Source organism: Harpegnathos saltator, unplaced genomic scaffold (assembly GCF_003227715.2).
Source record: "Harpegnathos saltator strain DR-91 unplaced genomic scaffold, Hsal_v8.6 scaffold508, whole genome shotgun sequence".
Taxonomy (NCBI): domain Eukaryota; kingdom Metazoa; phylum Arthropoda; class Insecta; order Hymenoptera; family Formicidae; genus Harpegnathos; species Harpegnathos saltator.
The window spans coordinates 11,985-37,028 of NW_020230325.1; the positions used below are offsets into that span (position 1 = coordinate 11,985).

At 32.7% G+C, this 25,044-nt stretch overlaps 6 protein-coding genes across 10 annotated transcripts; 3 read left to right on the top strand and 3 right to left on the bottom strand.

The window, feature by feature from the left end:
* The first annotated feature begins 8,603 nt into the window (after positions 1 to 8,603).
* On the top strand, positions 8,604 to 9,072 carry LOC112589434 (uncharacterized). Its single transcript, XM_025302634.1, has 3 exons — positions 8,604 to 8,678; positions 8,753 to 8,886; positions 8,949 to 9,072. Exons 1-3 carry the CDS (start codon positions 8,604 to 8,606, stop codon positions 9,070 to 9,072), a joined length of 333 nt encoding a protein of 110 aa, XP_025158419.1.
* A 3,249-nt stretch (positions 9,073 to 12,321) lies between these two features.
* Positions 12,322 to 15,486, top strand: LOC112589436 (putative nuclease HARBI1). 4 transcript variants are annotated; one of them, XM_025302637.1, is made up of 5 exons: positions 12,322 to 12,890; positions 13,173 to 13,469; positions 13,615 to 13,670; positions 14,826 to 15,060; positions 15,144 to 15,486. In XM_025302637.1, exons 1-4 carry the CDS (start codon positions 12,591 to 12,593, stop codon positions 14,827 to 14,829), a joined length of 657 nt encoding a protein of 218 aa, XP_025158422.1. In that variant the 5' UTR covers positions 12,322 to 12,590; the 3' UTR covers positions 14,830 to 15,060; positions 15,144 to 15,486. The 4 variants fall into 4 exon arrangements, with proteins under 4 accessions (XP_025158422.1, XP_025158423.1, XP_025158424.1 ...); XM_025302638.1 differs by having other exon boundaries at positions 12,323 to 12,890; positions 13,574 to 13,670; XM_025302639.1 differs by lacking the exons at positions 14,826 to 15,060; positions 15,144 to 15,486 and having other exon boundaries at positions 12,323 to 12,890; positions 13,574 to 13,702.
* LOC112589437 (uncharacterized) lies at positions 15,411 to 16,567 on the bottom strand. 2 transcript variants are annotated; one of them, XM_025302641.1, is made up of 3 exons: positions 16,447 to 16,567; positions 16,127 to 16,320; positions 15,411 to 15,958 (listed from the first exon to the last, which is right to left on the bottom strand). In XM_025302641.1, exons 2-3 carry the CDS (start codon positions 16,239 to 16,241, stop codon positions 15,582 to 15,584), a joined length of 492 nt encoding a protein of 163 aa, XP_025158426.1. In that variant the 5' UTR covers positions 16,242 to 16,320; positions 16,447 to 16,567; the 3' UTR covers positions 15,411 to 15,581. The 2 variants fall into 2 exon arrangements, with proteins under 2 accessions (XP_025158426.1, XP_025158427.1); XM_025302642.1 differs by lacking the exon at positions 16,447 to 16,567 and having other exon boundaries at positions 15,411 to 15,931; positions 16,127 to 16,318.
* LOC112589435 (putative nuclease HARBI1) lies at positions 16,451 to 18,948 on the top strand. The gene is made up of 4 exons (XM_025302635.1): positions 16,451 to 16,624; positions 16,876 to 17,758; positions 17,884 to 18,118; positions 18,196 to 18,948. Exons 2-4 carry the CDS (start codon positions 17,451 to 17,453, stop codon positions 18,886 to 18,888), a joined length of 1,236 nt encoding a protein of 411 aa, XP_025158420.1. The 5' UTR covers positions 16,451 to 16,624; positions 16,876 to 17,450; the 3' UTR covers positions 18,889 to 18,948.
* A 295-nt stretch (positions 18,949 to 19,243) lies between these two features.
* On the bottom strand, positions 19,244 to 21,932 carry LOC112589440 (uncharacterized). Its single transcript, XM_025302646.1, has 7 exons — positions 21,245 to 21,932; positions 20,986 to 21,082; positions 20,563 to 20,788; positions 20,289 to 20,463; positions 19,862 to 20,058; positions 19,691 to 19,780; positions 19,244 to 19,502 (listed from the first exon to the last, which is right to left on the bottom strand). Exons 2-7 carry the CDS (start codon positions 21,061 to 21,063, stop codon positions 19,279 to 19,281), a joined length of 990 nt encoding a protein of 329 aa, XP_025158431.1. The 5' UTR covers positions 21,064 to 21,082; positions 21,245 to 21,932; the 3' UTR covers positions 19,244 to 19,278.
* A 1,240-nt stretch (positions 21,933 to 23,172) lies between these two features.
* Positions 23,173 to 24,547, bottom strand: LOC112589439 (uncharacterized). Its single transcript, XM_025302645.1, has 3 exons — positions 24,241 to 24,547; positions 23,820 to 24,005; positions 23,173 to 23,730 (listed from the first exon to the last, which is right to left on the bottom strand). Exons 1-3 carry the CDS (start codon positions 24,318 to 24,320, stop codon positions 23,304 to 23,306), a joined length of 693 nt encoding a protein of 230 aa, XP_025158430.1. The 5' UTR covers positions 24,321 to 24,547; the 3' UTR covers positions 23,173 to 23,303.
* Positions 24,548 to 25,044: the final 497 nt, after the last annotated feature.

Genomic DNA, 25,044 nt, shown 5'->3' on the forward strand with positions numbered 1-25,044 from the left:
GTTTTGCAAACTACTGCTTCTCTAGATTTGGAGCAAGATGACGATTGTGTCATTGTTAATTACTCAAATGACAAACGAAATCTAACAACAGATGATGTGGTGAGACATAAAAAAATTCTGGGTAACATGATTGCGCTCCTATTTCTTTCGTGAAAGAAAATGTCTTGCCTAGATGCAGCAAGTTAAACGACGAATCGTTGGATCGATTTTTACGCGTCGTAAGAGAAATTTCTGCATTTGAAACATAAAGTGTGCTATATTTAGAATTACCTCATATAATCGTAGCTAATCAGAACAATAAGAGCTTACAGATCATTGAAAGTAATTGCAGTGATCATTGGCGATGCATTTTCCTCGATGGCACCAAACTTCGCGTGTACGACAGTTTACCTAGCTGTATGTACGATAAGTTGGTAGCTAAAGAGAAAAATTATATTCTTCGCCGTTATCCGCAAATAAGCGAAAGTAACATCATTTTTGAAAATGTTGATACACAACCAGATTCCACGTCTTGTGGAATTTATGCTGCAGCTTTCGCTACAACTATAACATTAGGCGGAAATCCTTGCGATGAAAAATATTCCAAGGATGTATTATGCATGAGACAACACTTTTACAAAATTATAGAAGGCAATAAACTGTTGCCTTTTTCAAGGCGAAAAAAAATTATTCTTAAAAAAAACCTCGAATAAATATCTTCGAGAGAAAAGATGTCTTGATGCAATGTTTACAAAAGTCGGGGAGACGAAAAAAAATATATTGGTTGCGTTCTCACGGGAATGGGCGATAGAGGAGCCCATTCTATATTCTCTTTTATATAATATTCTCGTGATATATTTTATTAATATTTGTAAATTTATATGTATCATATTAAATTATACAAATATATAAATGATTATATAGTTACGTATAGTTTACATAAAACAACTTTTGTAAATATATTATTTGCATGTTGAATACATACAAATTCCTCTGAGAATACATGCACCGAAAGAAACACAGCGAAAACAGTGTGAACCATATTATGGAATTGTATTCTAAATATGTGTGCGACAAAAATAGATATCTATGTGCTGTTAAATCATTTGTATACTTGTACAGGACGATAAAACACTAAAACTTCAAGATATCATGTCTCAACACATAGAATACAATGTAAAAGGCTTTCTACTTTTCACTGCGATTTTTATGTGTGTTCTAAATGATTACTTTATGTATAGACTATATTTCGATATGCATTGCGAATATTGAAGATCTATAATATATATTATGTATACTATATGTTTTCATAATGGGTGCATTCAGTGAAGAAAACCGCTCAGTGAGCGGTTAGTGACTATTAGTCCTTACTGTTCCTTACACTCAGACCATTAACGTTGACGAATTACTCAACAGTTGCGCAACTGTTGAGTGTTGTGAACGCACCCAATGTATATTTTCGCAATATACGTGGAAACGTGTCTATATGTACATATCGATAAATGTCGATAACGAAACTGTAAGTGTTGGTATTACCGACATTATTAGTTCCGCTCAGATGAGGGCGCAATCCCACTGGAGTTCGGTCGCCGCTCCAGGATCCTGTAACATCCCACCATATTAAAATTCCCTATCTTCTCACCAAAACTCACCATACCTTTTCCTACCCAATCAAATCCTTACCTATCATCGACTAATCCAACTGCAACGCCGCCTACAAACACCTCTGCAATCAACAGGTACCTCTGCCGTCTTTTATCATTAATATAATATAATATCATTAATACTCGAAACTATTTACTGAATCATCACCTATCTTCTTCTTTCTCTCTCTTCCTTCTACCTTCTTGCTTCGTTTAATAAGCGATAGATTATCAAACAACTAAATAACACAAAAATAATCATAAATAGCATATTTTGAAATAAAATTAACATTAACATAGGACTGAAGCAGACATCGACATAGTAAATATATAAAATAGGAAAAGAGAGAATAAGAAAATTTAAGAAATAAATTTAGAGCTAGCTTATAAATTCATTTGTCTCGGGGACTAAGAACGATTTCGTTCGGGCACAGCCGCGCACATATTGGAATGTGTTTATGTTATAGATATCATCGAGTGATAGCTGTCCCACGTACTGCGAACTAAACAAAGACGTGAAACAAAGACTCGAAGAGGAAAATAATTTCCTTTCTTTCTTCTATTTTTCTTCTTTTTAAATGATATTAAATAATTGCCATCATATTTCGCAAATAATTCCTCAAATATTATTGTCAAACCGCCTATCCTAATGTATATGCGCTTTAGAATTGTAAGAGGATCTATTCGTATTATTTAACTTTAACGATTACTACGTCCGAATGAAATAATTCTTTTAAGTTTCCAAATTCTTATATTATACCAAAGGAAATCAATAACAACATTTCCATTTCTTAGTAAAACATAATTTTATTAATAAATCAGCCAACAACGAGACAATTGAATTACCAAACGCTACATATGATTAAGTATAATTTTAATTACTAGATAATAACATTTTTATATTTTTTAACCAATAAATAATGAAGGGTGAATTAGGAAAAGATGCTCAATTGATATCCATAGTGTCGGGCTTGGGTATAAAAAGGGCTCGGCTCTTCGCGCGCTAGGCAGTCTCTCGTCAGTCTCTAAGCAGTCTCTTGTTAGCCTCCAATTAGCCAACAGACAATCTTTCGCTGAGCCTCTTGTTAGCCGACTGCCAAGGGATCTTGAGCCTGGAATCAAAAGGTCGGTATTAAAGATTATTGTTCTTGGGACTCCGTCTGCAAATGCTAAGACGTTTGTTAAGACGTAAAATCCAAATCATTAAAGGTCGAACGAGCCTCTTTTCCTCATAATGATATTATAGAGAAACATTTCTTTTACTTGAATAAATATTGAGCCAGCTATTAACTACATTAAATTTAGTGTATGAATTTTTAAACTTAACAATATAGAATAATTTCATAATATATATATATATGTGTGTACAGATTTCTTTACCTCTCTTCCCTCTTATCATCTTCATTCTTTTTCCAGAACGCCGTGCTTTAAAATTCCCATGAGCCACGTTCCACCGTTCCTCTTTTCTTTACCTTAAGAGTGTTGTGCTTGAACCACGAGCACCATTCCTTCCTTTTTCCCAGAACTCAGTGCTTGAACCACGAGCACAGTTCTTCTCTTCCTTACTTCCCAATCAGCACGAAAATATTAAAAAAATGTTTTTAAAATATTTTTTAAATATTTGAAAAACCTTTAAAAATCATTTTTTAAACGTTAAAATAATGAAATAAGTTCCCTTTTTTAATTGAAAAAAACGTTTTTTTAGCGTTTATAAAAATATTATTTTAACGTTTAATAAATGTTTGTTGTAACATCTAAATAAATGTTTCCATTGAACCATGTTTTTAATTTTTAAAAATTTATTATGTTTGACAAATATTTTTTATACAATATTTTATACATATTATACATTTGTACAAAAATTACATAAAATAAAATAAGCAATTGCAGTTCAAAATAAACCAAAGCCGAGAACCGAACATTCATATAGGAATTATAGTAATACATACAATATTTCATATGCAGGGTGATTGAAACAACCCTGGGTCCTTAATTGAAAAGACGTGACTAGATTCTGAGACGATTATTCCTTTTACAAAACTTCATCCAAAATCTGGTTTTTGAATTACAAAAGGAAATAGTTTCCTTATCACAAGTTGAATACAGGAGGTAGGCAATGGCGGCGAAATTTACCACGTCAGACGTGGTCGCTTATATTTTAGGCGGCTGAGTTGTCAGGTCCGACGGTGAGTTCCGCTGCCACTGCTTATCTTCTGTATTCAACCCGTGATAAGATAACTATTTCCTTTTATAATTCAAAAACTATATTTCGAATAGTTTTGTAAAAGGAAAAATCGTCTCAGAATCTAGTCAGGATTATGTCTTTTCAAGAACTCAAGGTTGATTTAATCACCCTGTATATTATTACTTAATAGTTGAAATGTAATAATGATATATTAACACTGAGAAAAAAATTACTAAATTTAAGCTGTTAGTTTGAATACAACCGTGAAATAATTTGTTTAAATTAAGCAAATATTTTCTAAAAGTACAAAAAGAAGTTTAATTTTAGAAAATAATTGTTAAACTTAAACAAGTAATTGTTTAATTTAAACAAATTATTTCAGTTGTATTCAAAGTAACATTAGTTTAAATTTAGTAAATTTTTTTCTCAGCACAGATTATCGCAATTCTATATTAGTCTTTGGAACATGTGGAAAATAAGGATATCATAAAGTAAATCTTAAGTAACAAAGTAAATGTCCTACTGATTAAATCTCATGTTCCAATGTTAGAATCGTTAAGTTAAAATGACAAATTGACAAAAAATAAAAAAAATTTAATAAATGTGAGCCCTTGTCGACAATCTTGATTTAATCCCGTAAGCCATAAGAAATTGACTATAATCACAGTCGACTATTAGGCTGGAGTCCTATATATGGCATATATTTTCCGCATAAGGAGTATCGCGTAATCAATCATATCGTTCATTCTTTTACAAGGTTCCATCTGAGTATTCAATCGTCGCAATTCATTGGTTACGTGTTACACGCGGAAAATACCTTCCACAGAGTATCTGAACTCCACCCTTACAAGCGACTGTAGTTGGTCAATTTATTACGGTTACAACTTAAAGCAAGGTTGTAGACAAGGGCTTGCAACCGAACGTCAAATAGACATCATTTTAACTTTCTGTTCTCTTTGGAATACAAATGAGTATTTTTTTATTGCAGTCTTCTATCGCCGTCCTCACTGCTTTCGTCGTATGTAGACTCGCCTTCATCTTCATTAAATGATGAATTTTGTGGTTCGTCATTCGCAGCTTCTTCCTTTTTGCTGTTTTGTCTGTAAATATCACAAATATTTCAATATTAATAAAAATTCATAAGCTATAAATGTCATAATCTAATGACTTCTTATTTAATAAATCTTTGATTTAGGTGCGTACTTCAGCCAAATTAGTTACAAAAAGTTAATATAACACAAATGTATAGAATATTTACTTTTTTATGCGAAAGGTAGCCTGGGCCAACCATGGTCCTGCTTTCCTACCAAATATTGTTACATTAATAGTAGGAAATTCTTTAGCTATGAGCACATAATGAAACTTATGAATAAATACAAAAAGAAGTACAGTTTACACAAGGTACAATGTAATACAGAGAAAAAGATGCAAAATAATATAATCTTACCGATCATAATATAACACGATGAACTGTTCTACGCCAGATTAATACGTACTAAAAGTTATATATTTTTTTTAATGTAAGGGCACATACATACTTTAAACTATTATATAAATATTCAATAACTTTATCACATTATTTAGCAAAATATGCATTGGTAATTATATCGTTGAACCAGTTATATGTTATACCATTGCAGTTAGATACGGTTTCACATGTAGCAACCTTCAATTTGTATTTATATTGTGTAATATGATGACCTAATTTGCTATAAATATAGATTTATATAGATATACCAGTTCCTGCCAAGAGAGATAACATTTGCAGTACATATATATGCCCACATTCATAGTCAAGTTTTAATATTTCAGGCTTCCAATATTTAAGTTCATCTTCAGATATTCTGTACTCAATAAAATACACCCTACGTGTCTATTTAAGGATTAAATATGCTATGTTGCCACGCTTTGTCTTACAGCAGATGTCATCGGTCTATCTATATAATTACATCCTGCTGCAAATACTCTATAGATATATAGGAGATATATATCAATCCGTTAGAAGAAGAGAGGATGTATAGGTTACCTATAGATAATTATCTATATCTTATTATAATAAGAGTAAATGTGTAGATTATCTGTATACGTTATCTGTATAGGTTATCTTAATTGGCTGCCTATAAATCATCTCTCAATATTTGATACACAAATCTACGTATCTATCAATTTTTTATACAAGGATTTTCTACAGATAATCTTTAAATAAATATGTAAGTTACAGATGTATAACGTACAATTTACCTATAGGTTATCTGTAAATCCTTATATAAAATTGATAGAGATATGTAGACATGTGTGTGTCAAATACCTATCTTCTTATAGCGAATTGATATATATTTCCTATCTGTAGAACATTTGCAGCAGGATATGTAATTATATCGATGTATAAGTAAATGCATACGTTACCTGCAGGCTAATAAATCCTCTCTTTCTGTAAATTACATATATATCTTAAGTATTTATAGTACATTTACAGTAAGATATTTGTATATATTGCAATGTAAGATAAATTAATATTACTTACTTTTCGTTTCGAAATATGTATCTTCGTACCATACCAAATATACGCTAGACAAAGGCTAAATAGTAATGGCAGCGAGTCGTTTCGCGCGCATGCACATTCAACGGTACGTTCGGTTAGGTCAGGTTAGGTCGTTCATATAAAGCCGACTCCACATGATGTCGCAAACTTTAGGGTGTGTCCTGATGGAGTAAGAAATAGCGGAACGGCTATTTTATGGAGGCCCTTTATTTTATAAAGACCCTTCTATGTAGTCCGTTAAGCCCTAAACACAATGTCAGGCAACAGGCAATAAGAATAAAAATAGACCAATCACAATAGATTATTCTTATAATAGTCGATTGTGATTGGTCTATTTTTATTCTTATTGCCTGTTGCCTGGCATTGTGTTTAGGGCTTTACCGTTAACTTACACAATACGAAAGTACAGACAATAGGAATAGAAACTGACCAATCACAGTCGACTATTACAAGAATTGTGGGCTGTGATTGGTCAATTCTTATTCCTATTGCCTGTACTTTCGTATTGTGTCCCAGGCTTTACGTGATCGCCACCCAGATGTACAGGAATAGGAATAGGAATGGACCAATCACAGTTGAATACCGCATGTCATGTCCTGTATATGCAGGAACTGAACTTTCAGCTCAAGCATTCACGAGAAATTTGCATATAACATTTCTCACAAATATTTATTGCACAAATAATAATCATTTTAGAATTGTTTGCATTTATGACGCGTAAGTAATGACGTACAATAATACTTTCATTTTTATCAGCCATTATTTTAAATAAATTGATTTAATCTTTTATTTGTTTTAATAAAATAATTAATTAATGTAAAATAAATATTAAATTAATTTTGAAAAAATATTTTTTTAAATAGTTATTGTAAACGATTAATTAATGTAAAATAAATGTTTAATAAACATTGAATAAATATTATTTGTACAATGAAATGTAATATTGTAAAAATAATGAAAAATAAATATTTAAAAAACGTTTAAAAAATATTGTGTGCTGATTGGGTAATCGCGCGTCTCGTAAAAAGTATATTTCCAGCTTGTTTCACCTGTTCCACTTGATTCACCACAAGCATTTCATAGATTACATTTATTATCGTCGCCGTCGTATGTGCAATCTAACGGTAATCTCTTCTCCTCGAAAATCGAGCGATTAGCCTTCTTGATCAACTACATGCACCGTTAAATTTGTAATGCTCTGTGCGATGATTGGAAGGTAAATGACATGTATCGGTATTTCCGATATCTTATATCCTGGTGGCACCTTGGGCGAGAATTCATATATCGTATGTACACGCATACTGTTACTGTACGCACCACTGACAACGCTGCATTCTATACGAATGATATTCACGTTGATAATCTTAATCGGGGCGTCCGATTCGTACCATCGGTGCGATTCTAATATACGACTCGATGAGAATTCCAAAAGCGAGCCAATGTTGTTTGTTAAAATTTATTCTATAATCACATTTTATTTCACTCTTCATCGTATTATTATTGGCACGAATTATTATAGGATATTCATTTTCGTCATCTCTATATGGATTATTTTTGGAACGCATTGCTTTTTGAGAATGTGAAATTGCACGTTTTAGATATTCGTATATGGCGCGCAATTCGTAAGATCCTTCGGGAATCGTAATTTCTTCATCGTTAGCACCATAGTAAAATTTATTATTCAACGAATTTACGTTTGGTATCGTATTGTATGCTTCGAAATCCGTTAAACCGAGCTCATAATCACCATCGCTCAAATCTATAGCGGGAATGTAGCTCACCGTAAGGGTGCTACTGTTGCCAGTCAACGTAAGCGTTAGCGACATGTTTGGAAACTGCCGAACGAATATTGACTGCTGTTAGTGGAATGTCATCATCATCATTTAAATTGATCCTCTACTGTTTAGAGAAACTGCAAGCACAATTATCCGCAAATGCTCTGGTTGTAATGTTTATAAGACGTGCGATTGTATATAATTTTCACTACATCTCTCTCAAGGTATCGAATCAATTCCTTGGGCGGTCGAAGATTACCAAAACTATCAAAATATACTGCGCGATTTCCCCTTTTCGCATACGCCACCCAGTGAGTACCTGGTCCCTCTGTGTCGTCTAAATTTACAATACCACTCTCGTTTTGACGTACTCCGTCTATCGGTAAGGCGTCACGCATGAAAACACCTCGAGAGAAATATACGCATACGCCTCGCTAGTCTTTCCAACTGTACATTTTGAATTTTTGGGACATACAGACATGGACATGGAAGAGGAAAAAGGAGATGGAGACGATGAAATTTATGATGCAAATACAGATACCAAACCAAATAAAGTAACGCTTACTATCATTTTGCGTTTTAATGATATTGTTCACGCTATTTGTTAACATAATTTCTTATTTTTCAGGCATCTATCCCCCTTCTAGCGGAAGATGTTGATACAGATGCAGAGGCAGAAGTATTAAATGAATTAAATCTCCTCACAGAAATTGAAGAATCGCCACCTGGTTCTATCCATCTGGAAATGAATTCTTCAAAAGGGTTAGTAAATCCCTTTTTATTCATGTACTTTAAGATAAAATATAAACCTATTATAATAATAGATATTCAAAATTCGCTATAACAGCTGCTTCTGTATCTAATATCATTGCTTCTGCTATAGAAGATGGCTGTTGCTGGAACAATAAATCATATATATTAGGGGCGCAAAAAAGTTCTGAGCTCTAGCTTTCATACTACTGAAACCACAATTTAAATTGCATTAATTTTCCCGCCCTCTTGCAGTTTTAAAGCAGTGACATTTGGTCTTTCGAAACATCGTGCGATTCGGCGTTTAATGCACATAACCTTAAAATCAGCAGTGTTCACGATGACAATAACAAAAGAGCATATTCGATTTTCCATCCACTTCGCGTTTCATCTGAAGAAAAATGCTGCTGAAGCCACTGAAATGATCTGTGTTGCATATGGAGAGAACGCTGTAAGTTATGCTATGTGTAAAAAGTGGTATCAAACATTTCGCCAAGGAGATTTCAGTCTTGAAGATGAACCGCGTGCTGGACGTCCTCAAAAGATTGAAACGGACGAACTGCAAGCATTGTTGGATATAAACTCTGCACAAACTGAAAAGGAGCTTGCAGAGCAACTTGGCGTTACGCGACAAGCCATTTCCACACGTTTACATGCAATGGGAAAAGTTCAAAAGGAAGATGGGTTCCGCATGCATTGTCCGAAGACAACAAAAATCGATGGCGTGACACGGCACTCACTTTGCTTTCAAGGTTCCGGAAAAAGGATTTTCTGCACCAAATCATTACAGGTGATAAAAAGTGGATACTTTATGATAATCCGAAGCGTAAAAAATCATGGGTTGACCCTGGTCAACCTTCGACATCGACGCCAAAGACCAATATCCACGCCAAGAAGGTTTTGCTTTGCATATGGTGGGATTGGAAAGGTGTATTGTATTACGAGTTGTTACAACCGGGTGAAACAGTAACGGTAGATCGCTATCAGCAACAATTGAGCAATTTGAGCGATGCGTTTGAAGAAAAGAGGCCATTTACTGGCAAAGGACGTCGTAAAGTGATACTGCTTCATGACAATGTCCGACCACATGTTGCGAAAGTGACTCTGGACCATATCTTTGCGTTAGGCTAGGAACTTCTCCCGCACGCGGCGTATAGCCCAGACATGGCGCCTTCCGATTACTACCTATTCCGGTCTCTGCAGCATTTCTTGGCTGATATACATTTTGTGACACTTGAAGAGATACGAAAATGCATTGATGACTTTATCGCCTCGAAGCCGGTGAGCTTCTCATCAGGGAATTCGCAAGCTGCCCGAAAGATGGCAAAAGGTCATCGATGCAAACGGGGAATGTTTCGTTGATTAATATAGTTTTATTTGTTTTTAAATAAATTTTGAATTTTGCAAAAAAAGGCTCAGAACTTTTTTGCGCTCCTAATAAATGTATACAGAATCGTAACTATCGTAATGCAGCTTAATTCTCTTAATTAAGTTCGTATTTTACCTTTTTCGGATGTCCTCCGGAGTATGACTTACATCGGATGATTCTTGTCTGTTCTGTGTTCCCTCATTTCCATTTAATACTGGAGTATTCATTTCATCTGAGTCTGTATTATTATAATATGTCCCACCGCATATATTTCATTTCTCGCCTTTCGTCGTGAGTCACTGCGCAGGCGTGCTCCACAAGCGGAGCAGTGACTCTCAAGGTTATTAGATATACAGGTTGCCTCATCCCCACTCTTTCGTGACGTCACTGTGAATCCTGTGCGAGAGAGAAAGCTATATATATCTATCTCACTCAGTCGGCGCATGCGCAAAACGCAATAGTGGCTAAACGCTATTAACCATGAATAAATGTTATTGTTAATAGGAAAATTAATACAAATTATTGCATGTATAATATATGTAAGTGTATATATGATGTAAACAATATTTAATTATTTATATATAGTAGTAAATGCAACAAATATTCTATTATAATTTAAGTGCCACAAAATTTATATTTGCATCAGAGAATATATGCATGCAAGCAAGATTTATTAATTTAAAGCAATAACGGTATGTCTTGTTATTATTAATATTAACAGTTAATATTAACTGTTAATTAAACAGTTATTATTAATATAAGCAGTTAATATTAACAGTTTGTTATTGGTATTAATTAGTTCAAAGAAAGATAAATGAACTTCCGAAAAGCACATACATATTATTGTTATAAAAATTAATAAACACATCTTTCGATTTATAAGTTAATATTTATTATGAAAAATAATACATATGAGTAACACATTTAAATTTGTGTTTAATAAATTATTTTTTTGTATTTTGCGACTACTTTTCGTTGAGAGTTCTCGAGCTTTCGTTTCATACCAATTATTTTATGTTTGGATTTTAATTTTGTGTTCTGAAATTTTATGCGAATAAAAATACGCTGCAGTACAAAAGATTGAATAAGATCTATTGGTATTTTAGTGCTATATTGTTTAGAGATCCTTTTAACCACTGTTTTTGTAACATTTTTCCTTGATTTAAATACTCCATGTTTATGATATTTTATGAACACTTTATTCATTAGATGTACATTATCAATCCATTCTTTCGTCGGTTCCATTAATCCTCCAAACGACAAGTGTTGAATCCATGATGGTAAGAGTATTTATGTACGGTTTCATTTTTATTCGAGAAAGATCCCAAATTTGAATATTTACTGTTGAATTTTCGTGCTATCCATCCAGCTAGATAAATGAGGCCATCTTCCTCTGTATCACACTTCATTGTTTTGTTTGATGCTGAACTTAAGGATGATGATGATAATGTTTCGTTGTCTGATTCCTTTACAAATGGTTGCAGTGTAAACTTTTCAATGAGTGAAATACTAGCATTTTCAAGTACTTTACATATAATAAATTCGTCTTTGGATAAATCTTCTACATTGACATGACTTTGAACAATCTTTGAATTTTTCCCAAGTACAATCATCCTAATACGATATAAAGCATTTAATGGCGAAGGGTGATCATGTAAGCCCCCTTTTGTTCTGATTTGAGGAAAGAAATTTTCTAAACAATCTTGATTCAATCGATGCGTTAAGATATATTGTATAGAAAACTTCAATTTCATGTCGTCAAACAACAATTTTAATGATGTTATTGACATTAGAATTCCTGTTTGAAACACTTGAAATATGGGATCTTTAATTTTTCTTGATATCATAATCTGTTCATGTAAACAGTTTGTTATTTTTGTAACAGACCGAGACTAAATTAGTTCTAAAATTCACCTGTTGCTTTCAATCTTCGCTTCGATGGTATATTTAGTAATTCAGCTTTTAAATCTCTTTCATAGGGCGGTATTCATAGTCGATTCTTATTTTGAGGACCGCCTTAAGTTTGGTCTCAAGACATTCTCTACATTCATAATCAACAAATAAGCGAAGACTTGAGCAAAACCTGAAGGCAAAACTTTTCGAAGACTATCTTATTTTAAAACGTCTTAATATTATTCATAAACTAATCTTATTTCATATAAGCATTGACTTAAAGTTATCTTATTACTACCGAATTCATAGTCGTTCAAGATTATCTTATTCGACGTATATATAATTAAATAAGGCGGTCTTCATCAAGTTATGTTAAAAGTAGACTTAAGATATTAGTAGTGCTCAGTGCTTGTGTAGCTATTTTGTTCGTAGTTAAACAAATTTATTTTTTAATATGGAAGTGGTCAATATAATTGATTTACATAATGATTTAGAAATAGATGATATTAATAGCGATGATGAAAGAGACGTGCGTGTTCCGAAAAGATATATTAGAGACTGGTTCGATCCGTTTCACTTTTATAGTAACAAAGAATTTAAAAGGCGTTTTAGATTTAATAAAGAATCTGTAATACATGGAATTTTGCCAGAAATTGAAGAAGGACTTGCACGCAATAATAATCGTGGTCTTCCAATACGTCCGGTATATCAATTGTTAATTTGTCTACGGTTCTACGCTACAGGCAGTTTTCAGGTTAGAGAAGATAAAATATTTAATTATACATGCAATAAGTTATTATATATAGTATATATTATACATGATAAATTTATACCACAGCAGAAATATCCAAAATATATCATAAGCATATCTTAAAGATATTACAACTTCTGTAAGATATCCCTATGATGTGTTTTGATGATTCCTGCTAGGATATATTGAGATATCTATCATAATTATTTCAAATAATATTTTATAATTATAATTCTTATGGATTCATTAATGCAAATAATATATATTTTTTTTATATTTTTACAGGCAGTACTTGGAGATACAATTATTGTCTCGCAACCAACTATATCAAGAGTTGTATTTCGAGTATCCATATTGTTAGCAAGGATATTCAATAGGTTTATAAAAATGCCTTCTACACCAGATGCTATAAGAGAAAATCACAACCTTTTTAAAGATATAGGAAGTCGTGCTGGAGGTATTGGTTTACCAGGGATTGATGGAGCTATTGATTGTACACATGTACGATTAGTTGGTACCAAATTGCAGAACATAGAAGAAATTTATAGAAATCGAAAGGGATATCTATCATTAAATGTACAGGTATGCAATGTAACATATGTAAATACACACATATTAATTGTAATAAAATGTTATTAAGTACATTATACTAAAAAATATTGGTTTTAATATATTTTTATATGTAGGCTGTTGTTGGGCCTAGAACAATTTTTGGATATTGTTCCAGAATGGCCGGGTAGCCAGCATGATAGTAGAATTTTTCAAAATTCTGCTATATATTGGGTGAGTGTAAAAGTTCGTGCGGAGTTTGTGAGTAAAAGTCACACAGTGATTAGGCAAACAAAAATCTTTATTCAATCAATGATATATTCTCCATCGTTTTCTATAATCTTTTCCCAACGTTCTGGCAGCATACGGATGCCTCGATCATAAAAACTGCGCGGTTTAGATTCGAAGAACGAAGAGACGCCGTTTTTTAAGGCCTCCAAAGAGTCAAAGTTTTTTCCATTTAAATAATTTTGCAATGACCGGAACAAGTGATAGTCAGATGGTGCGATATCAGGAGAATACGGTGGATGCGTTAAGACATCCCATTTCAGGCTCTTCAGTTTGCGCAGCGTCTTTTTCGAAACATGTGGTCTGGCGTTGTCGTGATGAAAGACGACTCCCTTGCGATTTGACAAAATCGGACGTTTCTCTTTTATTTCTCGATTCAGATTGGTTAATTGGCGACAGTACTTGTCCGAATCAATCGTTTCGCCAGCGGGGAGAAGCTCGAAATAGATTATGCCCTTGCAATCCCACCAAACAGAGAGCATCACCTTCATCGGGTGCAAACTGGCCTTTGGCATTGCGTCACCATGCTCACCTGATTGTTTCCATGTCCGTTTGCGCTGAACATTGTTGTAGAGGACCCATTTCTCATCGCCCGTCACTAGTCGATCCAAAAACGACTCGTTATTGAGCCGCCCGAGTAAAGAAACGGCTGCAGAAATTCGCTTGATTTTGTTCTTCTCGGTCAGCAAATGGGGCACCCATATATCGAGCTTCAAATCGAATCCCATCTTTTTTAAACGCCGAAAAGCGGTTGATCGGTCAACGTTTAGTAACTTCTTCTATTGAAATTCGCGGATTATTGAGCACTAAAGTACGCAAAACATCGTCATCAATGTCAGAAGGTCGACCAGAGCGTGGCTCGTCTTCAAGGTTAAATTCTCCGCGCCGAAATTTAGCAAACCATTTTTCCACAGTTCGTTTAGCTGGTGCTTCATCCTGATAAACATCCTGAATGTTTTTTACGGCTGCGGCAACGTTTATTCCCTTCCGAAACTCGTAAAGCATAACATGCCGTAAATGCACCTTATCGATACTCATTTTTAAAGTGATATTTCTCGAAGCAGTTTGTATGAAAACAAATGATTTTTTTTTTAATAACAGCTGAAGACGTCACCTTTCCAACGTTATATAATATGTAGATGGAAGTATTAATGACAACACTTTACGACGCTTATAACTCCATCTATTGAAACTCCGCACGAACTTTTGCACTCACCCAATACATGAAATACTTTCAACGTCAGTTGCCACGTATTCTAATAGGAGATGCAGGATATCCCTGTTTACCATTTCTTTTAACTCCTATTCAGAATCCGCAAACAGATGAAGAAATTGCGTTAGTATTTTTCTGTGGTTACATTAGGTTATATATATTTTTTTTTTTATAAAATGTTAGTAAACAAATGTATTTTTTTACAGTTATAATGTACTTCACGGAAGAACACGTCAGATTGTTGAAAGAACATTTGGGATATGGAAACGTAGATTTCCGTGCTTATCTAGAGGATTAAGCAACAAGTTAATTGGTTCAACAACAATAGTTGTTGCGTGTGCTGTGCTGCATAACATGTCTTTAATTTTTAATGATGTTACCAGAAGAAGAAGTTGAAGAAAATAATGAAATAGAAATACCAATTGAACCACACTGGCAGCCGGGAGAGGGTTTTGTAATGCGAGAAGCACTTATTGAGAGACTGTATAGATAGTTTATTATACAACTTATTACACAACTTATACAATAAACAAAAAGTAACAAAGTAAATTTTATTCAGTCTTACTTTTTGTTGCACATTTCCACTGTTAATTATATATATTATTATTATATATATTTTAAAAATAAAATTTTTAAATTTTCTTTTATATTATGACTTCCATATAAGGCCATGTTCTAAGATTATTCCCTGATTTGCTATTGTGATCTTTTATAGATTTATAAGTTCGTTTCATTCCGTGAAATTTTGAAAGACATTGAGGTCCAGTGACATTATAGCCTTTAACAGATAATGCTGATGCAATATTATTCCATACTTTTTTCTGGGACATTTTACCCGATACAATGTTATTTTCTTGCAGCCGATACTTTTCTACCAGCAATAGAATTGCCGCATGAGACCATTTAAACATTGATTCATTATTATCCTCAGAATTGGAAGACTCCATTGAAAGACTTGCTGCATCAAAATCTGAATCTTGTGATTTTGCTCTTTTTAGAAGATAAGTAGCAAATATCGTATCTAAAAGAATAACGAATAATATCTATATATTAAAGGAGATATAAATCAATCACATTCTTTTATTATAATCTAATTTATTAATTTCCATTATATCAACTGATCTATCTTCTATACTTGGATAATTATTAGCATATAGAATACTTATATAACCTCTGTCATCATAATTACCATTTTCTGCACGCGCTGCATCATTTGGCGATACTTTTATTGTGTATGTCACGTCGTTTTCATCTAAAAGATGAATTTCGACATTTTCAGATATTTGACTAAGTGGTTGAGCCATTGTGAATACAGTTTCTCACAGTTTAATAAATTGTCTTTATTTGACTTTTGACGCAATTGGTTTGTTCTTTCTGGTTGCACTGTTGTAATTGGTTGAAAGAACAGCAGTTAAAAAGAACAGATCATAGACTAACACTTTAAAGCACAATCGAACGTTCGAGGAAAGAATAAACGCCAATTAGCGCTAATAGCATTTGCTGCCCTACCTCGAAAATGATAGCGAAAAATTGCGCGAATAATGACGTCACGCTGCTTTGAGAGTGATGTCATTATCGATTTTATAGCGCCACAAAGCGTCTCCTCGAACGGTCTTAGATACTTATTGTGCAAATAGCGTGCTCCCCGAACGCACCCTAAGTGTGATTATAAATACCAAGTACCCAGGTCCGTATAAAAAGATAAACTGCATAAAATATAGTTTCTTTAAAACATAACTGTTAGGTACAATCTTGTAATTTCTCACTCGACAATATAACTGTAACATAACCTACATGTTATATTACATTTACATTATCGAGTGAGAACTTATAACTAACAGTTATATAACTTTGACTTCATGTTTACTGGATATAAATTTTGTGAAACCATTTGGTGAATAGCAACAAAATGTTACTGTTTCCATCTTCTCATTGTAGCAAAAAAGCTTGCAAAAATGCCTGGGATTAGATGCAATGTAGCTGGCTGCAACAATATCTTGAAAAGGACAAAAACAACAGACACAAGTATAAAATATCATCACTTTCCAAAAGATGAAAAAATAAAAAAAGCCTGGATTAACATGTGCAAGCGAAATGAAAATTGGAATCCACACACAGGCTTTATTTGCTCCAAACATTTCAAGCCCGAAGACTATGGGCCGTATTCATAGTCGAGTCTCAAGGCGATACTGAAGATCGTCTTAGTCAAGATTATCTTATTGAATGAAGATCACCTTAAAATCGATATAATTCATAAACATATATTAAGATAATCTTTGCGAAGAAGTTTTTGCCTAAGAAACTCTTATGGCTCCTGCACACAGGACGCGGAAACGCTTGCCGCGCGGAAAGAAACGACGCGGTAAAGAGAATTGGTTTTTCCGGCACTCACACAGCACGCGTTATAGTTTATATGCGCATGCGTAGATACAGTGTCATTATAACCTCTATTATAATAAACATACATTTGCAAAAATTGTTATACGAGTAATAGAAGTTGTATAATAAAAGTTATGAATGAAGCAAGACGTCGAATATTACTTTTATGTTTATTATATATAAGACATCGAAAAAGAAAAGAAATGATAACTAAGCGAAAATATTGGGTACACCCGATACTCAAACTGAAGCAACAGCAAGGAGACTGGCACAATTTCCGCGAAATGATTTTACAAGATGATGATACATATTTTACTTATATGAGGATGACACCTAGTATGTTTGAATATTTATTATCAAAAGTTGGACCTACGATAACAAAAATGGAAACACATTGGAGAAAACCTATCTCACCAGCTGCACGATTGTCAATGACTATACGGTAAGTAGATTTATAATAACTTTATTTAATCTAAATATTATTGTCTCTTGTATTTATATTAAATAATAGATAGAAATGTTCTTATTCTTATATAACATGTAATAAATTAATTTTGTTATTTTTAGTTATTTGGCAAGTGGAGATGGATTTCATAGTATTTCACTTAGCTATAGAATTGGAAGAAGTACTACGACGTGTATTATAAGAGAAACTTGCGAGGCTATATGGAGTTGTCTACATAAAGAAGAATTATTTACGCCAATAACAAATGGGTGGCAAGAAATAGCTCATGAATTTGAGAATAAATGGAACTTTCCAAATTGTATTGATGCTTTGGATGGGAAGCACGTATCTATAATTGTAAGATTATATTAAAATATATACGTAAAAATTTTAATTACATATCTCATAAATATTAATAAATATTATTTCCATAGTGTCCTAAGAAAGCAGGGAGCACTTATTATAATTATAAAGGGTTCCACAGCATAGTGTTATTGGCGTTAGTGAGTGCAACGTACAAATTTTTAATTGTGGACATTGGCGCTCAAGGAAGGCATAGTGACGAAGGAATTTTTAAAAATTCAGCTATGGGACAACGATTTTATAACAATAATATGTATTTGCCTGATCCTTCTGCTATTAGTAACAAACATAATGTTCCATATGTTATTGTAGCTGACGAGGCATTTCAGTTGAATTCATTTACAATGCGACCATACCCATCGAAAAATTTAACAAAACAACGCATATTTAACTATAGATTAAGTAGAGCTCGACGAGTTGTTGAGAATGCGTTTGGAATATTAGTTACTCGATGGCGTATTTATCAGAAACCTTTAAACACCAGTCTTGTAACAAGTGATGCAATAATAAAAGCAACAGTCTGCTTGCATAATTTATTAATGAGTACTTCAAATTACTGTGGAGGAAATTATGCTGATCAATTATTAGCAAATGGCCAAATAATTGAAGGAGAATGGAGGCAAAAACACATCAATAGTGATAATTATAGGAATAAAAGTTTTGGTAATAATAACTACACTAGACAAGCTGGTGAAATTCGGACAATTTTTACAGAGTATTTTATGAACGAGGGAAAAATCCCTTGGCAAGAAGATATTATGTAGGCAAGAGATTGTTATCATATTGTAAGTTTGTGTATTAATTCAAAAATAAAGATTATACATTTATATACATATATGTTCGTATTTTATTAAGACTAGTAACCACAATCTACATAAAATGTAACTTCTAAAATAAAAATTATCCTGATTTACAAGAATATTATTTTATATATCAGACAAATCTTAATTTTGTATTAAGTACGTAATATCGTGTATTTGTGTGTGTAATGCATAATATATTGCATAACATAACTGTCATTTAGTGACATTTAACAATTATACATATACACACAAACAAATATTAAAAAGAAAACAATAAAACATAACTATATATAGAATATTGAAATAAAACATCGAATATTAAAATAAAACAGAATACTGAAATCAAACATATTACATATCTTCCTCTGCGATAAGTTTTAATATTATATTTTTAATACGTTTTGAGTTATCTGCACTCATCCCTCGCAGATATGCTTCAATATATTTTGTGAAACATTCAATTTCATCAGGTTTTGTATGAGGTTTATCTGCTGGTCTCGTTCGTACTAATTCCATCAAAATAGTTTCTTCACAAAGAGAACTTGTATCATTTTTTTTAACTATCTTTGTTTTTTCTGTAAAATAAATATTGTTTTTTTTTATATTACATGCAATAAAGAAAATATTTCTTATATATCAACAAAAACGTTTTGCAGATAAAAATGAATGAAGCAAAATACTCAGAACAAATCTTGTTTTGTACCGTAACAGAACGTTTTACAACACGCAAAATAATTACATTTAATAATTTATATATACGTACTGGTGCCTTTTATTCTACATATTGATTCTTCAAAAGCTTTGTTTTTTATATCACAGCTATCTGAATCTGATGTGTATGGAGGTGTGAAAGCTGTGTAAAAAATCAAAATAGAATTTTAAATAAAATATGCAGAGAATAAAAAAAATAACTAATCGTTGTATAGTTGCTTACAGTAATTCTTCTTCGGATACATTAATTGTGGTTTTAATGAAGTTCTATTCTGTAATAATGATTTGTGCGAAATGTTATCTTCTTTTTCTGTATTGGTACTTGGTCCAGAAATAAGTGAAATAATGGATTCATCTGATTCTTTTTTTGCTGAAGCTAAAGGTACAGTTGGATCTATATTTTCAATGTTACTTTTTGTTCTAAAATACAGTTTCCAATTAAATTAAAATTAACTAATATTATTTCGTTATATATGATGATATACTGTCATTATTATTATTATAATTAATATAATCATTAAATTGAAATATTCCAATGATTTATTATGTATTATATGTTATTTTATATAGTATCAATAGTTCCATATTTTATATATGTATCTGTATATACATCTATATATTGTAGTTTATCAAAATCACACTATAAATACCTTCTATAATTTATCGTTGGTGTCAGAAAACGTAAACTTTCATAAAATGACCAAGTACTCTTCTTTTTTACAGCTGCACTACCACTTGGGATATAAGCACATTCTAAAGCATGCTCTTTTACGAAACGGTCCCTTATATTCTTCCACTTTATCTGGCTTGTACCAGCAGTTGTACCTACATAGATATACATATATATTTTTAGAAATATATACTCTTCAATTTTTACATATTAATATATGTTGAATAAACATACGCATATATATTCATTCTTACCTAAACAATTATCTATTTCAGCCCATAATACTTTTATATCTGATGGACCTCTGAACTTATAAGGCAGGGACGAGTTCCATAAAGGTTCTCTTTCGAATACTTCAGTAATTAATTTTTCGATATAATCATTTTTGCTCTTTGTGTTGATATCACTATTGTTACTGTTATAAATAGGGCAATCATGTTCCTCTGTAATATCTATTATATTATTGCAATCCCTGCACCACTGAAAATAAAAATTAAGTTATACATACGCAACAAAATTACATATAATAATTACCTTTACAATAAATATAATAATTAACCTATACCTGTTTCACATAACCTTATAAAAAACATCAATCATAAAATCAGTTCTTTCATCATATACTGTACTATAATTATGAATATTCATTAATATATAAATATTTTTTTTTTACTTACAACTTCAATATTTTCCATTTCATTCTCCATAATTAGATTTTCTTTTCCAGAATTATAAAATATTCGTTGGCGGAACATACGTTGACTTACGTTACTTCTATAGAAATATCTTACATCTCTATGGTTACTTTACGATATGTAAAAGATACACTACAAATAGCTATACCGCGTGGGAAAAGTTAAATCAACTTTAACTTTTTCCGCGCGGCGGAAGATATATATACACTCTTTCCGCAAAAGTAAGAGATTGATTGGCTACCGTGCTGACTTCCGCCGCGCAGCAAGCGTTTCCGCGTCCTGTGTGCAGGAGCCATAACAATTGGACACAGTGACAATCGGACACAGTAACAATCGGACACAGTAACTATTGGACACAGTACCCAGATAACCAAATATGTTTGAGCATTTTGTCAAATACTTGGCTACAAATTTTACTGACAAAATGACATCAAATTTGGTGTAATATCTGCTAAATAAAATGTTGTTGGCAAATTGTCAGCAAACATAAGACAAAGTTTGCTAACAAAAAATGACGGCAAATTGATACCAAAAACCGAACAAAGTTTGTACGGTAGTTTGACGCCAAATTGGCATCAAAAACCGAGCAAAGCTTGCACAACGCACTTTGATGCCAAATTAGCACAAAAAACCAGACAAGGCTTCTACGGCGCAGTTTGACGCCAAATTGACATCAAAAACCGAGCAAAGCTTGCGCTTTGCGCACGTATAGACAATACAAAACATATTTATAAATCAAAGTGAAGTCGTGTAGTGTGAAGCATCGCTGATTCCCAATCTAAAGTCCCAAGTTCGAGCCCGGCCAGAGAACGATAAAGTGAATTTTTCAAATAAAATATAAGTGATATCGTGCGTGCGTGGGGATTAAATAGTACTTAACTGAGCAAATTCAAACAAAATCATTCATAATATTTCAAAAACGACGCAAATAAAATAGGAATAATAATAAATAGAATTCAACTTTACAAAAATGACAGGATATGTTATAGGATATGGTAGTAAATATTTTTTACTTTAGAAAGATATGTTTATATTTAATAATAAATTTAGATGCATTTAATTGTAAAAAACATTTTCTTTAAATAAATAAATTACTTGTTTATTTAAAAAATGCATATATAGTTATATGCAAACTAACTGTTTATATAATTAAAAAAGTTAATTTTTTTAGTACATTTTTTTCTGTATATGAAAATATAATTTTTATGTAAATCACTATTTTATTCTAATAATAATAAAATGGAAAATCATTCAAATTAATAAATTTATTATTCTTGGATTGGATTTTAATGTTAATTTGCTCTCAGTGTTGAGCAAGTCTTGCTCAATATTTGGCGTCAATTTGACGTCAAACTGTACCGTACAAGCCTTGCTCGGTATTTGGCGTCAATTTGGCGTCAAACTGTGCCGGATAAACCTTGCTCGGTATTTGGCGTCAATTTGGTGGCAAGTTGTTAACAAACTTTGCTAGCAAAACCCGAGCTTATTGCGGACACAGATGGCACCAGATTTGCCGTCAAGTTTTGGTCATATTTGGTATCAAATTGGCGACAATTTGCTGCCAAATTTTTTGTTTGTTGGGTAACTATCGGGCACAGTGACAATCGGACACAGTAACAATCGGACACAGTAACTATCGGACACAGTGAGAATCGGACACATGGTGGTTGCAATCGGGCATAGAGGGTGGGGATGGGGGCGGGGGGTGAGGGGAACGGGCGAAGCCTGGGGGGTGCGGAGCCCCCCCGCTCATACATGTACTATTAACATGTACGGAGCACGTATCCTACTGTGTCCGTTTCTCACTGTGCCCGATAATTACTATGTCCGATTGTTTCTATGTCCGATAGTTACTGTGTTCGATTGTTACTGTGTCCGATTGTCACTGTGTCCGATAGTTACTGTGTCCGATTGTTACTGTGTCCGATTTATTCTGTGTCCGATTGTTACTGTGTCCGATTTATTCTGTCCGCATCTGGGCCTCACTCCATCCACACATACATAGCGATTCCCATATTAACATAAAAATATGGAATGGTTCATAAATATATACATATATTTCTGTAGAGATGGCCAAAATAGGTATTTGAAAGTACAAAATGCAAAATAGGTATTTTAAAAATGCTTTTCCAAAATTATGTATTTTATATATACATATATGTGCTTATATATTTGTAAAATTTGTAATTTTATTTTGTAATTTGTAGCATTTGTAAAATACCTATTTTGCATTTTGTATTTTCAAATACCTATTTTGGCCATTTATGTATTTCAGCCTATAAAGGGTTTTACAATACGATTCAAGTATATGTAGGTGAAGGAGTATCTGTTTTAATTACCTGTAATACTTGCTCAGCATTAGAGGAAATATAATTATTTTTTCTTAGAGCAGTGAACAACTGTTTTAAACTCTCAATTGTTTTCTTCTGACTATATACTTGAGATCTTAAACGATTCATTGCAATCTGTTGAGCATTATATTTCTTTCTTAATATAGTAACATACTTCCTTAAACTACTTGACGACATATTTGCCACTTTTTCGGTTGTAATATCTCCTGGATATCTTATTAAACATTTATCACTTGACGCCACAGTATTGGTTTTTGTTGAATACGTCATATTATCTTGTATTTGTCCTTGATGAGAACCAATTGTTGATTCATCTTCCATCAATGCTTCAGAAGATGCATTATTGTTTTCGTTACAGTGTATACTTTCTGTTATGCTATTAACAATTTTTTTTTATTTGTATAAAGTTTGTATGAAAGTGGTATTATTATAGTTTAAATGTATTAACAATTTTAGTAATATTACCTTAAATTAGAAACATGTGGAAATATAGATGGTACAGATCCTTCGTACAAGCGTAATGATGACAATCCAGTTTTGTACATACAGGTTTCATTAAAATGTTCTTGACATACAGTGCTATTTGTTTTTATGGCCACATTTTTCAATGCTTTCACCCATTTTGTACGATGTTCCAGATTTTTTGGAAATCTAAAAATATTAATAAAGATTTAAACTATTTTAGTAATATATCTGTTTCATATGATATTCTCATACATGTCTAAACACATGAAATTGTACAAACATTACTCTTAATTGCCGTATTATTATTGCAATCTCATGTGTTTATATGTATACACATATTATACGACACTGCTTTGTTACTTAATTTAAAAATTAACCATTTAATAAGTTATTGTTGTAATGTAACATGAGAGAGACTTACGCAAATAAAGCCACATGCTTTCCTGTCTTTTTCTTTTTATGAATAGAATTATTGCACCAATGGACAACACAGTATTTCATTTTTATTTATTATTTTCTTGTTTGTAATTGCCGTGTTATTATATATCTCATATGGTATAATATATAGCTACTAGATACGTCTACTTCGTTATCATTCGTTATGCTCAACGAGTTCCATCATTTGCCGTGTTTAGTACTGGCGGCGCTGCAGATGTTTGTAGACACTTATTGCGTGGAAAAGTAAGCTGCTAGCAGTCCATAGTTATATAGTCAAAGGCGACATACGACAACATCTTCCGACTGATTGTAAACGCGGCCTAATGAGCGTACAATCAAGGGAACAAAGATACGAGAGTTTCAACCACTAATCTTTTTATTAGCTGCACTGATTGAAAAATCCTTTTGCATAATGAAAGTACTTATAATAACGAAGTCTGGAAAGCAGAGTTTTATGTAAAATTCAACAAAAAATTGAACTACAGTTTCATTGTCATAATATTACTCTACGCATGAAAGAGACAAGGATAGTACCAGATAGAATAATGAGAGCCGCTACCGGCCGTATTTCGGGGGATACGGCTAGGCGCATTTTAGATACGCCATCTGACCAAAATGTGTCTAAACTACGTCCGCTAGGCGCACTTTCGCGGTGATAAAAATAAAATGCGCCTAGGTTCGTGTCCGTACTACTCCCATGCAATGAATAGTAGATTAGAAAAAGACAGACGACAGACAATCGTTCCTTCTTTGTCTCACTACTGAGCGACGCGCGGCAGTAAACACG